General features: G+C 38.9%; 1 protein-coding gene across 1 annotated transcript in view; it reads right to left on the bottom strand.

The window, feature by feature from the left end:
* The window catches only part of GAP43 (growth associated protein 43), a 104,641-nt gene that overhangs the window by 46,292 nt on the left and 43,878 nt on the right, over nucleotides 1–14,471 (bottom strand). The window contains exon 2 of the mRNA XM_024578053.3: nucleotides 447–1,059. Coding sequence (XP_024433821.2) covers nucleotides 447–1,059 — 613 coding nt within the window. The remainder of the gene's footprint in view (nucleotides 1–446; nucleotides 1,060–14,471) is intronic.

Genomic DNA, 14,471 nt, shown 5'->3' with positions numbered 1-14,471 from the left:
GTCAGTAAGAAGTTGGCTATACTAATAACAGGCACTTTTTAGAGCCAAATACTCACACTGGCTAATTCCCATTCAGAAAATATATGTGGCCTCAGTAATTACTAATTAAACTAAGTCTATCCCGCACACAGAATATTTTTTTTAAACTAGAATTACTTAGTTTTACTTGTTATGCCAATCCAATTAATATGATAATTGCCAGCTCTTTCTATTCCTGGCAGAGTTCTCTCTCAGGCTTGGAGACATTTGGGAATATAAGTGCTCAGAGTTCATTCTTATCCTGCCACTTTGGGGAATTAAGCACAGCCTTCCTTAATTTCCTGAAAACACCTTCTAATCTACACTTTCTCCATTTCCCTTGATGGCCCACATGGCCTGGCCTTCCAGAAGGCTTCCATGGACTACCCCTACCTCTCTCATGGCCTCTGACCCTCACAGTTGCTCACCTATCTTCTCCTCGGCTTGGCTGCTCTCCGAAGTCTCCGTTGGAAGCTGGGTTGTTGCCTTGGTGGCAGCATCCTCTGCAGCAGGGGTGGCAGCAGCAGCAGCAGCAGTGACAGCAGCAGGCACATCGGCTTGTTTAGGTTCCTCCTTGGCTGGGGCATCTTCTGCCTTGGAGGATGGGGAGTTGTCAGTAGAAGCTTTAGTGGCACTTTCTGTCTCAGCAGAGCCGGCCTTCTCCTCTGAGGGGGCAGGGGCCTGGGGGGCTGCCTGCTCTGCACCAGCATTAGAGGCGCCCTCCCCTTTCTTCTCCTCGGAAGGAGCTTCTCCTGCTTTGCCAGACTCCTCGGGCTTGGAGCCAGTCGCTGGGGCTGCCTCAGTGGCAGTGGAACCTTCTCCCTCTTTCTTTTCGGCACCACCAGCAGCAGGGACATCTTCCTTCTTCTCACTCACCTCGGCCTCAGCAGCTTGGGCATCGCCCTTCTTCTCTCCTTTGAGCTTTTTCCTTGTTATGTGTCCACGGAAGCTAGCCTGAATTTTGGTCGCAGCCTTATGAGCTTTATCTTCTGGTTTGATGCCATCTTGTTCAATCTTTTGGTCCTCATCATTTTTTTCAACCTTGAAGGAGAAAAGGGAGTGGAGGGAGAAAGGAGAGATGGGGTGATTTTTTTTTCCCTTCAGCTCACAGCAGTTAACAAATGTTTATTGAATGCCTTATACTGTGACAAGCATACATACCAACAATACTGTGGAAATTCAAATTAAGCCTCCTCTCTCTCCATGTGGAGAATTGGGTAGAGAACACATTATTTTATGGAAAAACTCACATCCTTTTGGCCTTGCAGTATCACTGGTATTATTTTATATGCATTTCTTTCCCCAGATCAATGCCTCTGCATCGCCAAACTTCAACCAGCCTTTCCACAGATATACCTTGGCAATTCACAGCACATTCGCCCTAGATTTTGACTAAGAGCTCTGAAAGATACTGCTTTTTCAGGGTTTCTAAAAGGAACTCTGCAAAACTTCACATTTAAAAAATATTATGAAAAAGTCTTTTCTTTTTTTTTTTTTTGGCCCTAAGGCTTCAAGTCTAGTCAGAAAATCAATAGATTCAGGACAAAAAAGTATGATAAAGGTTTAGACAACAAATTATATCAGGGTTTTGCATAAACTGCAAAGGAGTTCCAGGGCTTTTTGTTCAGAATATGACAATTCAGAACTCCAGTCACAAAATGATTTGTTCTTTCCCTTGTATGTGGTCCAACATCAGTAATCAACACACTAGATCTTCACAATTTCAAGACAGAAAATGGACATTATTCTTGAGTTTAAAAAAAAGAAAGGAAAACGCCATTTCCACCTTTGAAAAAGCAGCATATATTTACCAAATCACAAACTCTTATTCCCAAGCAATTTAAACTTAAAATTAGTTTTATATTATTATCGATAGAGTCATTCTAGTACTAAAAGCAAGAGGCTAGAATACAAAATTTTTATCATTTGATACAACATTTACAGCATAACATGCTGCAAATGACATTTTTCCACAAGGAAATTAAATCAGAGGATAGGGATAGAAGATATAGTCATGGAAAGAAACACATAGGCGAGAACCCAAATTCTATGTAGCTCCATTGCTCACCATGGTGCCCCAGTGTGGTTACTTATGGTCTCCATGTATTCCTTCCTTCTACTATAGAATACTTAACTTTTGTGAACATTGTTTCATACAACAGTGAACAATGCAGCAACTTTCTTTCAGAAGACCAATAATAAAAGAGTGCTTGTTATGTACCAAGTCCTGTGGTTGGCCCCAATCTTTACCTTGGCCTGACCATGACCTTTGCTCTAGTTTCGGAAGTAAGCCACAGCAAGCAAACACAATGGTACATCATACCAGCTCTGCCCCAGTGACCTAGATCCAGCTAATCATGATGTAGGCCTGCTTGACATAATTTGGACAAACATATGAGTCTGTTATTATGTAGGCACATCAACATGTCATGGATATACAAAGGTATGTTTGAAAATAAGCTACGTGTGAGAGTAAAAGCAGGACTGACAATTTTCCAGTAAAATTCAGGACAAGTTTTTCTTCTTCCTCAGGTAACTGTCTGGGTATCCATACGAAGAAAGAAGGAGTGATGAAAAGCGTTTTGCAGAGGCCCAGCCTGCTCCCTCTTCCCAGCACCACAATGCCACACTGCTCAATTTTCTGATGCATTACCACCTTCCCTATCCTGCTGCTCTTGGCGACTCCTACTGGGACACTCACAGCACAGTCTGGGGCAGGGGAGCAGCTGTCTCTGCCAGGAGCTCTCTGCTCAGAGATGGAAGCCTGACCCTGTTAAATTAACAGTTGTGACTGGAGCATGGAGCCAAGATGTTGTTAATTTATTTTACTCTACCTTGAGTTTTCTGAATGAGGCATCATCATACATGACAGGACATCTGCACTTGGGCATTGATGCCAAGTAGTTCTTTAATACAAATACTGCTCCTTGGGAAGTAGACACGCCAATTATCTCAGAGTGGGAAGGTATGCAGAAAGCTCAAGATAACTCAAGAAAGCTATAGATTTAGAGTTCCCCCTCTCTTTTAAGAATATAAAGCAAAAGAGATGAAACTTGAAGATGGAAAACAAAAATAAGGAAGCCGAGAGTCTGAGTGATATTAAGAAAGAAACTTTACATGGATAACGGAAGAGCTCCTCTCAATGCTCCCATCCCCACTTCAATTTCTCAGATCATCTGCCACTTTAACTTTCCAAGTGATGAGGACTTAAGCTTCTGTACACAGTTTCTATGTTAAAAATGACTGTATAGAAAGGTACAGACTACACTTGGGTGCAAGGTTGTGGGATCACCCAAACAGTCCAGGAGTGTAAGAAACATGAGAGAAAGAGGTGGGCAGGAAAAGAATTATGAAAGACCAGATTTAGGAGTGTTATTATTCTGTAACAGCTAGGTGCCCAGATGGGTAGATACACCCAAAGAGGTACTCAAAGTAATCCATGGGCATGTAGCTCAGCCTGGAGGAACAGGCTGGACCATTTGACATCATTACAGATACAGAAAAACTGGATTTTAGAGATTGATTGGGGAAAGAGAACTATTACAAATTTTTCAGATAGAGGGAGACAAAGAGAAAGAGAAAAAGGGGAAAGGAAAGAAGGAGAGGGGAAGGAAGGTCAAGGAAGGAAAGGAGAGAGAAGAGGTGATGAGAAATGAGTGGGGAGGAGATGAGGACAGGAGGAGGGAAATGGAGGGAAGAAATCTGCCTAAGATGAGGTCAGACTTAAGTGATTAAACAGATACATATAGAAACAAAAATATATTAAGTAAAACTTGGGTCTTAAGCTAGACAGTGCCAGATAGTGTGTTTCTATGTGTGTCTTTTTTTTTAAAACCTGTAATTGATTCTATTAATTAGCTTACATTAGGGGTTATAATTCTGTTCACAGCTGGAAGTAATTGAACTGAGAATACATATATTTTGTAGAGTGATGAAAAGGAGGAAAAGAACCTTTCCTGAGAGTAGCTGTGAGGAGAACCCTAACATGTTAGGCCGAATAGACTTTTCCTCAACTAGAAATACAAGAGCTTACATAAGACAAAAGATTTTTAAGCCCAGGGAAACCAGAGATCACTCAGTACATTTAGCACGACTTTTTCAGTTTCTGAAAGAAAAGGCCACAAAGGCCTTGAAAAGTTACCCTGCCTAAATTCATAGAGTGAGTCAATCAGTCAGTACCTCAATTGTATTTGAACCCAGGTCCTCTCCTTTCCCACCCAACCCCAAGACCAACTTTATTGCTTCAATGACCTGGAATACTGTGGTCTTCCTTGTAGCAGATAATCCATAAAGCATCCTTTTAACATTCTCATTCATCTATTCATTTAACAATATTGAGTGCCTATGCTAGGTAGTATACACTCTAGTGAGTAGATAGATACTGTATCTACCCACATAGGACACACGGGATTCTTTTTTAAATATTCTTTTGTTAAAATAACTTCACAGTACTTTAACAATCAATAATATACCAGGTATTCACAGTAGACACCTGATCTTATACCTACGTCTCTGGTAGAGTAAGGAATATAGACTAAACATGAGAGTTACAGATGGGGGAGGTCCATAAAAAGAGGATCCTAGTATTTAGTGGCTAAAGAGTCAGTTCATAAGTCTCATTAAAATAGATTTATTTTTATACTCTGCCTTACCGCAAAAAAGCTTTGACTAAGCTCTGAATGTCTTCTGAAGGAATTTTAAAATTCTTTCATTTTTACACAGACTGTTGCTGTCTGTGAATTCACTAAGGAGGACATTCCAGTGCAGTGTATTCTGTGTAGGAAGAGTATCATCATGACTTGCAATAACTTGTTCAGGAATGTTCATTGCTGTAGCTTAGAATTTTTAATGACCAATATATTTAGGAGCTCTATAATTTTTGAAGTCTTAGAGGAAACCAAGGTATATGAAATATTTTTTAAGTATACTTTATTGATTATGCTACTACAGTTGCCCCATTTTCCTCCCTTTATTCCCCTCCACCCTGCACCCCCCTCCAAACCCCCATTCCCCCACTTAGTTCATGTCCATGGGTCATACATATAAGTTCTTTGGGTTCTCCATTTCCTATACTATTCTTAACTCTCCCCCTGTCTATTTTGTACCTACCATTTATGCTTCTTATTCCCTTTACCTTTTCCCCCATTTCCCCCTCCCCCCCACACTGATAACCCTCCATGTGATCTCCATTTCTGTGATTCTGTCCTTGTTTTAGTTGTTTCCTTAGTTTGTTTTTGTTTTTAAGTGTGGTTGTTTTAGTTCTAAGTTTGTTGTCATTTTACTGTTCCTATTTTTTATCTTCTTTTTCTTGGATAAGTCCCTTTAACATTTCATATAATAAGGGCTTGGTGATAATGAACTCTTTTAACTTGACCTTATCTAGGAGCACTTTATCTGCCCTTCCATTCTAATTAATAGCTTTGCTGGATAGAGTAATCTTGGATGGAGAGCCTTCCTTTTATGACTTCACATATTTCTTTCCAGCCCTTTCTTTCCTGTAAGGTTTCTTTTCAGAAATCAGCTAATAGCCATATGGGAACTCCTTCGTAGGTAACTGTCTCCGTTTCTCTTGTTGCTTTTAAGATTTTGTCCTTCTCTTTAATCTTGGGTAATGTGATTATGATGTGCCTTGGTGTGCGCTTCCTTAGATCTGACTTCTTTGGGACTCTGAGCTTCCTGAACTTCCTAGAAGTCTATTTCCTTTGCTAGATTGGGTAGGTTCTCCTTAATTGTTATTTCAAATAAGTTTTCAATTTCTTGCTCTTCCTCTTCTCCTTCCAGCACCCCTATGATTCCGATATTGGAACATTTAAAGTTGTTCTGGAGGTTCCTTAGCTTCTCCTCATTTTTTTGAATTCTTGTTCCTTCATTATGTTCTGGTTGAATGTTTATTTCTTCCTTCTGCTCCAAACTGTTGATTTGAGTCCCAGTTTCCTTCCTATCACTGTTGGTTCCCTGTACATTTTCCTTTATTTCACTTTTCATAGCCTTCACTTTTTTCTCTATTTTGCAAGCATACTCAACCATTTCTGTGAACATCCTGATTACCAATGTTTTGAACTGTGCATCTGATAGGTTGGCTATCTCTTCACTGCTTAGTTGTATTTTTTCTGGAGCTTTGATCTGTGTTTTCATTTGGGCCTTTTTTTTTTTTGTCTTGGTGCACCTGTTACATAGTAAGGGGCAGAGCCTTAGGTATTCCCCAGGGTAGGGCAGCCCCTGTTGCTGTGTTGTGGTGCTGAATGTGGGGGAGGGGTCCAAGAAGGAGCAGCAATACCTCTTGCTTGGCTCTTGTCATGAGTCCTCTCTTCCGGCTGCCCATCTGCACCCCTTCTACTGGTCTGGATGAATGTTTCTTCTTTAACTCCTTGGTTGTAGGACTTCCATACAGTTTGATTTTCTGTCAGTTGTGGTTGGTTTTTGTTTTTAAACTTGTTGTTATCCTTCTTCTGGTTATGAGAAGAGGCACAGTGTGTCTACCTATGCCTCCCTCTTGGCCGGACTCCTTTCTTCCTCTGAAATCTTTACTTTTCAACCAAGGCTAGAACCTTGGATGAATGTTGGTCTGAAGAAGATGAAGGGTACCATTACACTAACTTGTTGGGACCTAGTCAAATTTCCAAATTCATTGGATGAAAAGACAATGATTTTCATTAGTATTTAAGAGTCACAGATAAGAAAGCCAAAAGTAAGTAGTAGTTATTTAATACCCAACATAATTACTCTGGTTGGGGGACAGAGAAGTGGACAATTTAAGATTCATTCAAAGATGTCCAAACATTTTTATTCTTTATGTTACAAAAGAACTTTAGGCAGAAATCCATAAATGCCTAACTGTTAGAACTAAAATAACATCATCCATTCAACTGGGACACCTCAATTCATTTAACATTTTCAAATTATCATAGGAATGCCTCAACCTTCAGAGCACTGAAAAACTTGGCCCTGTATCTACTTCTGCCAGCTATAAATACTACTATTATAAGATCTCAATGTTCCCTAAGCAGTATGAATATTAAATGTTTTTTGAACATTTTTGATGTATACCAATTCTTCTAAGAATATCTTTAGTAAACCAAATATTTTCAATTTGATTGAGCAAAAGATGTTTCTGGGAAGGAATATTTAAGGACTGGAAATATTCTAAGCAAAGTTTTCTTTAACACATTATAGTTTCCCAGCCTATCAGAATCTTATGCATCCCATAAGGAAAACAGACTAAAGTGTTGATGGATGTATATAAAACCTGGAAGATACCTACTTATGACTCATTCTATTTTTTAATTAATAATTTATTGAGGTAAAATGTGCATAAAAAATTTTACTCTATGTTTAAGCTTAGTTGATTTTAAGCATAGTTGATAGCAGGTACTTTCAGGAAAATGTCTAAGCATGAAAGGAGTTCATAGTGAAGCTTCTGTGCTCTTTTTGAACCTAGTCAAAGATCAGAAATCCAGTGAAATGCCCCTTATGGAGGAGAGAAAGGAGAAGGGGCCAATGTTCTCCAGTTTGGCAGATGAATTACCTTCATGTTTCTGGGCAGTTGTAGGGAAGAAGGTGTTATTTAAAAGATGACCACACTCAGTGAGGATACCCAGGGTTCCCTCAACACTCAATCAAGTTTAAAGATCCAACTATGGTATCAGTGGGTGGGGAGAAGGATGCAGGTAGAAGTCATGAAACTGTTGCGATTTTGCCAAGATATGTCATCACTTTTTTTAAACTCTGGTTTTCTGTCCAGTGCAAAGTCCTTTTTTAGTTCCTGGGCAGGTGAGGGCACAAATATATGATGACTAAGCAATTCTACAGAAGAATGTGAGACATCAAGAGTCATCTTGCCAATCCAGGCAGAATGGTAGTAAGGGAGCTTGGTTTTCCTTTTCAATTGAAGGGTGTAGCATATTGCTACAGCTCAAAATTTTATAATAAGTGGTCAATAAATGCTTACTGATTGATATACTCTATAAGAAAACCAAATATCCTATATTGGACATTGGAATGGTAATGTTAGTTTTTCAAACAATAGCTAAGTAATCAAGATATAGGTCTTTAGTTCAATTTCATACATTATTTATTTAACATGTACAGCCCATGTGACTCCAAAAGAATATGAGGTGGAAAGTTCAACACAGTGTAAAGTAATACTGGAGAATTCAGTGCTCATTCAAAGGAGTTATTTTTATTTTGTGTATTTGTAATTCTATTTGTCCCACAAAGACGGATATAGAGAAGAGGGAAAGGGAATATTATAATTGATGCCTTCTGACAGACAAGAGTCAGCAGTGTAATGCTTTTTCTGTTTTGTTCAAAGCTGAATCTCCAGTGTCTAGAATGGCTTCTGATACATAGCAGATGCTTATTAACATTTATTGAATAAATCCAAATTTAAACATCTCAATTAGTGCCATTTCAGAAAGATGATGATAGGCAAAATCTTGGATTCTATTTTATCAATTTTTGTTAAAATCCTTTATTTTTCAGTGATGGACTTCAAGAGCATCTGACTAAGACAAGTATGTTTCCCCAACACCTAAGTGAATATCTGACTTCATGTGGTGAGACTGAACACAAAAACCAATTATGAAAATGAATGAGTAGGGATCAAACAAAGAGAGAAGTCACAAAACTATAGAAATGACATTGTGATAATGGTAATTTAAAAAAGCTCCCAGAAATGTCAATAAATCTAAGATAAAAACAATGGACCTATATTCATCTTATGTATGGATTGGCTATAGTCATTAGAGTCATATCAATAAAATTATTGTTAAATATGTTTCTGCTTCTCCATTAGTAAAACATGTGAAAATATTCATGGGGGATTATTGGAAACTCTCCTTTCCCTCTATTTATACTTTTCTGTATAATGAGCCACAGGACCTAAAGTTGCAGGGTAGGATAACTAGTTCCTTAGTCATTTAAGGAGCGAAGTTCCCTTTCTTATACTGGGGATGGGAGGAGCCCAGGTTTGAGATGAGACATATACTTATGCTGGTCGATCTATCAGGGCACATGTTGGGTAGAATAATGTGACTAAACTTTTTCAGAAAACTTTTGGGTATGTCAGACAGAGGTATAAGTCACCTGACTGAATCAAGGTCAAAGTCACTGATGCCCAAGCAAATAACTGCTGAGAGTCAGCTCTGGAAAGAAGGGGCTCCACTCTTGAGGAGCAGGAGCAGATCCTGTAATAAGCACTGCCTGTTCACTACCTCTATGAGTGTCCACTACCTCTATAAGTGTTTGTTACCTCTACCATGTTCTTCATTACCTCTACAGCTGTTCACTACCTCTACAAGTGCCATGCTCAAAGAAGGGAAAGGCAAGCAAAGTAAGGGAGACACTAAACCCTGCTCTTGGAGAGGTCTCTGTGCTTATAGTCACCACTGAGTTATGAACAAAAAAGGAGGGATTCCACATCAAGCTGCTTAAAAGGCTGAAATCATCCACCAGGACATGAGAGGGACTATGAGACTTCTTCTGCTAACAAATGTAGAGAAAGGGAGAGCAGCAGGCAGCCAACACATCTGAGAAAAGATAGAAAAGCAGCCTACCAACAGACAGCACCTTGTATCACTATCACAGTTAATTCCTCTCAGTTGAGGGTTCCCCAGAGCAAACCACAGTCTGAGCTGCTGCAGAAGGCATTCAGAGCCAACCATTAGAAAGAGAAGCCCGAGCCCAGGGAACCTGGCAGAAAACTGTCTTCCTTCCAGGTAAGATATGTGAAATGACTAATGTTGGATACTTAGGAAAACAGGACATGATTAGTATTTATTTAAAAATTACTATATTCTCCTGGCTGGTGTAGCTCTAGTAGACTGAGGGCTGACCTGTGAACCAAAGAGTCTCCGGTTTGATTCCCAGTCAGAGCACATGCCTGGGTGCTGGGCCAGGTCCCCAACTGGGGGTGTGAAAGGGGCAACCACACATTGATGTTTCTCTCCCTATCTCCTTCCCTTCCCCTCTCTCTAAAAAATAAATAAATAAAATCTTTTGAAAAATTAAAAAATAAAAGTCATTATATTCTTCCTACTATACGGAATAATGATTGTTAATTTATTTTTTAAATTAAACCTCTTTCATAAATTACATTCTAAGTCAGTAGTATTTGATAAGTTTGTTCAGTGAATAAATGAATGAGAAAGACCTTCCTTATCTGCTCTAATATGCACCCTTCCCCCAAATATTGTCACTCTTGGCCTACTTACCTTGCTTTTCATTCTTCATGCTTAGAATCACCTGGCATCTATTTTTATTTCATTATTAACTGAATCTTCCCTTGCACTATAAATTTTCTGATAGCAGGACCTTCAGTTTTGTACAGTGCTCAAAATCTTGGTAGCTGAAGTAGTGTTGGCACATGGTTGATGCTCCAAAAATATTTATTTGTAGTTAAGTGACTGTGTCACACTATGTTAGTGATCACAGAGCATGTAAATGGACAGTTCCCAGATAACTTGCTGTATATCCTTGTTTTGCTTGTTTTGGCAAGTAATGCCTGAGGTCTCCATCAAGCCACTGTTCGGCAGTCATATTCCTATATACTCTACATTTATGAGTGTACAACATATACAGTTAGTATGTTAATTCAATCCTCATAAGGCTATGTGAGGAGCACAACCCAATTGAGTCATGGAGGAAACATAAAGGGGTCCATCCATTTTATCCAATGTCTAAGTGAGACAGCCTACCCTCAATCCTGCTCCTTATCCAGTGCTTAAAACATTAACAAAATAAAAAGACAACCCACAGATTGGGAAAACATATTCACCATACATCTGTTAAGGGGTTAATATCCAACATTTATTAAGAACTTACAAAACTCAGCACCAATAAAACAAACAACTCAGTTAAAAATGGGCAAAGGACCTGAATAGACACTTCTCCAAAGAGGACATACAGATGACCAATAGACATATAAAAAGATGCTCAATGTCACTAATCATCAGAGAAATGCAAATTAACACCACAATGAGATATCATCTTACACCTGTCAGAATGGCTATCATCAATAAATCAACAAACAACAAGTGCTAATGAGGAAGTGGAGAAAGGGGAACCCTCTGGTACTGTTGGTGGGAATATAGATTAGTGCAGCCACTATGGAAAACAGTGTGGAGTTTCCTCAAAAAAATAAAAATGGATCTGCCTCTTGACCCAGTGATCTCACTTCTGGGAATATATCCAAAGGAACCCAGAACACTAATTTGAAAGAACATAAGCACCCCTATTTTACTGCAGCATTATTTACAATTGCAAAGATATGGAAGCATCCCAAGTGTCCATCAGTAGAGGAGTGGATAAAACAATTATGGGACATTTACACAATGGAATACTACTTAGCCATAAAAAAGAAGAAAATTTTACCCTTTGTGACAGCATGGATGGACCAGGAAAACATTATGTTAAGTGAAATAAGCCAGTCACAGAAAGACAAATACCATGATTTCACTCATGTGTAGAACCTAAGGAACAAACTGAACTAACAAACAAAACAGAGACAGACTCATAGATAGAGAGCAGGATGACAGGTAAAGGTGGAAGGATTGATCAAAAAGGAAAAACAACCCGATGACATGGACAATCGTGTTGTGATTGCAGTGGGGGTAGGTGGGTAAAAGCGGACTAAATGGTAATGGAAAAAATACACTAAAAAAAAAGTAAAATACAGAAAACAAAAAAAAAAAGGAAATAGAATGTGGGAAGCCAATATTCCCTGGTGTATAAAAGCATGAGCTGTGGAGTTAAAGGCGTATATAGGTTTGAATCTTGGCTCTGTCACTTAATTATCAGCTCTTGGCCTTAGGCATGTCAGAGTTAGTTTTCTATGGGTAAGATTGGGAAATATTGGGGCTATCTCACTGGGGTGCCATAAAGGTTAAATGAATTAATGTATATAAAGTTTTTAGCACAATCCTGACATATTGTACAGTACATGCTCAAAAAAGGAGTAACTGCTACTATTTTTCTCATCATATTCATGGCTGTCATCAACATCATTTCAGAAAAATTTCCACATTATCATTAGATTAAGTCGATATGTTAATAATGTAAGTACCAAAGGAGGTTTGGTCATGAGATTGTATTCATCTCCACGATTGCTTGTATCCCCACCCAGGCAACATAGAGTCCAGCTTCTTAACTCTCCAGTACTAATGAGCTATCTATCCTCAAAGAAATGAGCAAAAGACAGTCCAAAGTGTGCCACAATACTCAATTCAGTTCTTTCCCATCCTTGGGAAGGGGGCAGATCTGTTTACATTTTCATGATAAATCACAGTCCTACTTCTCTATCACATAACGCACACTAATTCTTTAATCCATCCTTAAAGCACTATATGGTCCAGCATCTTATTAATGGAAATCCACTCAAAACTAGAAGCCTCTTCATTCTTAAAATATATGCCCTTCACCTGACAACCCCCACCTTACAGAAAAATCTCATTTACTGATAGATATAAAATAGACAGGGGGAGATTAAAAATAGTATAGGAAATGGAGAAGCCAAAGAACTTATATGTATGACCCATGGACATGAACTAATGGGGGAATTGCTGGAGGGAGAGGATGGTACAGGGCAGAGGAAGATAAAAGGGAGAAAAATATAGGACAACTGTAATATCATAATCAATTAAAATATACTTTAGAAAAGAAGAGAAAGATCTGATTTACCTACAATTTCATATATCTATCCCAGTGACCTAGCTGTGTCCCTGTATATCCAGTAAAATGATTACCTGCTCAAGTTCTTAAATCTAGTTACTCATGTCTGGAAAGAGCTGTGGATGCAGCTGCCAGCCATTTTGTGGGGACTTAGCTGAGCAGCACCTGTTTCTAAGGAGAGAGGAGTGTCTTGATTTGGGATTTCCAACTCTATCCAATCATAGCCCCATTGGAGAGTCTGTAAAGCTTCTCTGAATGTCATTGTACCTAATATCTAGTGAGGGTACAAAATATGTGTCATCAGAGTGCATGTTATAAAGCCTAGTTGAGTGGAAAAGAACTCCATTTTGAAAAAAAATGACAGCAACTCGAATTTTTATATTACTGATTATAAAGTATTTTCAACTTTATAAGATTGTTCCTCAAGGAATTACAATGAAATAGGCTAAGCAAATGTGCTGTCCTCATTATAAAACTTTAAAAAACCAGATTGGTGGGAAGCCCCCCAAATGGTAGAATGTGCCTTTAACCTAGGCCTCCAATCCTCTACATTTTAAGAAACGGAACAGAAAATTCAATCAAAGAATTCAACACTTATCACTCAGAAGGTGTCATTGAGTAAGTAACAATCCTAATATCAGCCCTGAGACTATTTTTAAGTACTTTTTGAGAAAATTAATCCTCACCCAAGGATACATTTTTATTGATTTGAAAGAGAGAGAAAAGGGTGGAGAGAGAAAGAGGAACATCAGTGTGAGAGAGAAGCATTGATTTGTTGCTTCCCGCATGTGCCTTGACCAGGGGTCAAACCCACAACATAGGTATGTATCCTGATTGGAACTGAACCCACAACTTTTTTCAGTGTACACTACGATGCTCCAATAAGCTGATCCACCTGGCCAGGGTTGAAGTACTTTTTAATTAACAGAATTGGTCTACATTTCCAATCTTATGACAGAGGCTGCTCCAGAATCTCTATGTAGGAGGGACAAGGGGCAGGAACATGCTTGGAGGGGGAGCTGGGTGATTTTTCTTGAAGCTGCACTTACACAGCAAACATACTGCTTTCTACGGTGTGCTTGTTTGTATAAGGTAGCTGGTGGGATGATTTCGCAGGGACACTGCTATCTATCAACATCAGTTTACACATGCCTTAATGTCCTACATCAACCACCAGGTAAGTGACTGCGCTTTTACAACAGTACTTGAGAGAAAAAAAAAACAACCTGCAAGTATATTCTCTCCCTGATTCTCAAAGACATGTTGTACTCTTCTACACGTGGGAAAAAACAATTGAATTTTTTGGTTTGGAGGGAGGAAGGGTGTTGGGTAAAATGTATACAGTTTGAGGACAAATAAATTTCCATTTTAAATGAGTTCTTATCCCAGACCTGCTAGACACTTTAAAGACAAATACACAAGACCCTAGAAGACTCTGTAAATCATAACCGAGTCTACATTTGCTCATGATGTGATTGTTCTTGTCATTCTGCCTTTCTTGCCTCTCCCTTCATTTTTGGCATCCGGTTTCCTCTTGGTCATCAGTCACTGACACTGACACAATTACATGTTCCCTGGCCTGGCTTTGGGGTCAAATGATTTAAGTTCAAATCCTGGCTCCGATACTGCTTAACTGTATGACTTGGGGTAAATTTTAATTTCTTTAGACTTCAGTTTCTTCATCCCTCACATTGGGATACTAATATCTACCGTCCAGAATTTTCTTGATGATGAAGAATAGCATTGGTAAAGTGCTTCATAGGTAAGAACTCAATAAATAATTGCTT

This window comes from Desmodus rotundus, chromosome 2 (assembly GCF_022682495.2).
Source record: "Desmodus rotundus isolate HL8 chromosome 2, HLdesRot8A.1, whole genome shotgun sequence".
NCBI classification, from domain to species: domain Eukaryota; kingdom Metazoa; phylum Chordata; class Mammalia; order Chiroptera; family Phyllostomidae; genus Desmodus; species Desmodus rotundus.
Note: the sequence above shows the minus strand (reverse complement) of the source record. Positions and strands in the feature narration are given on the sequence as shown.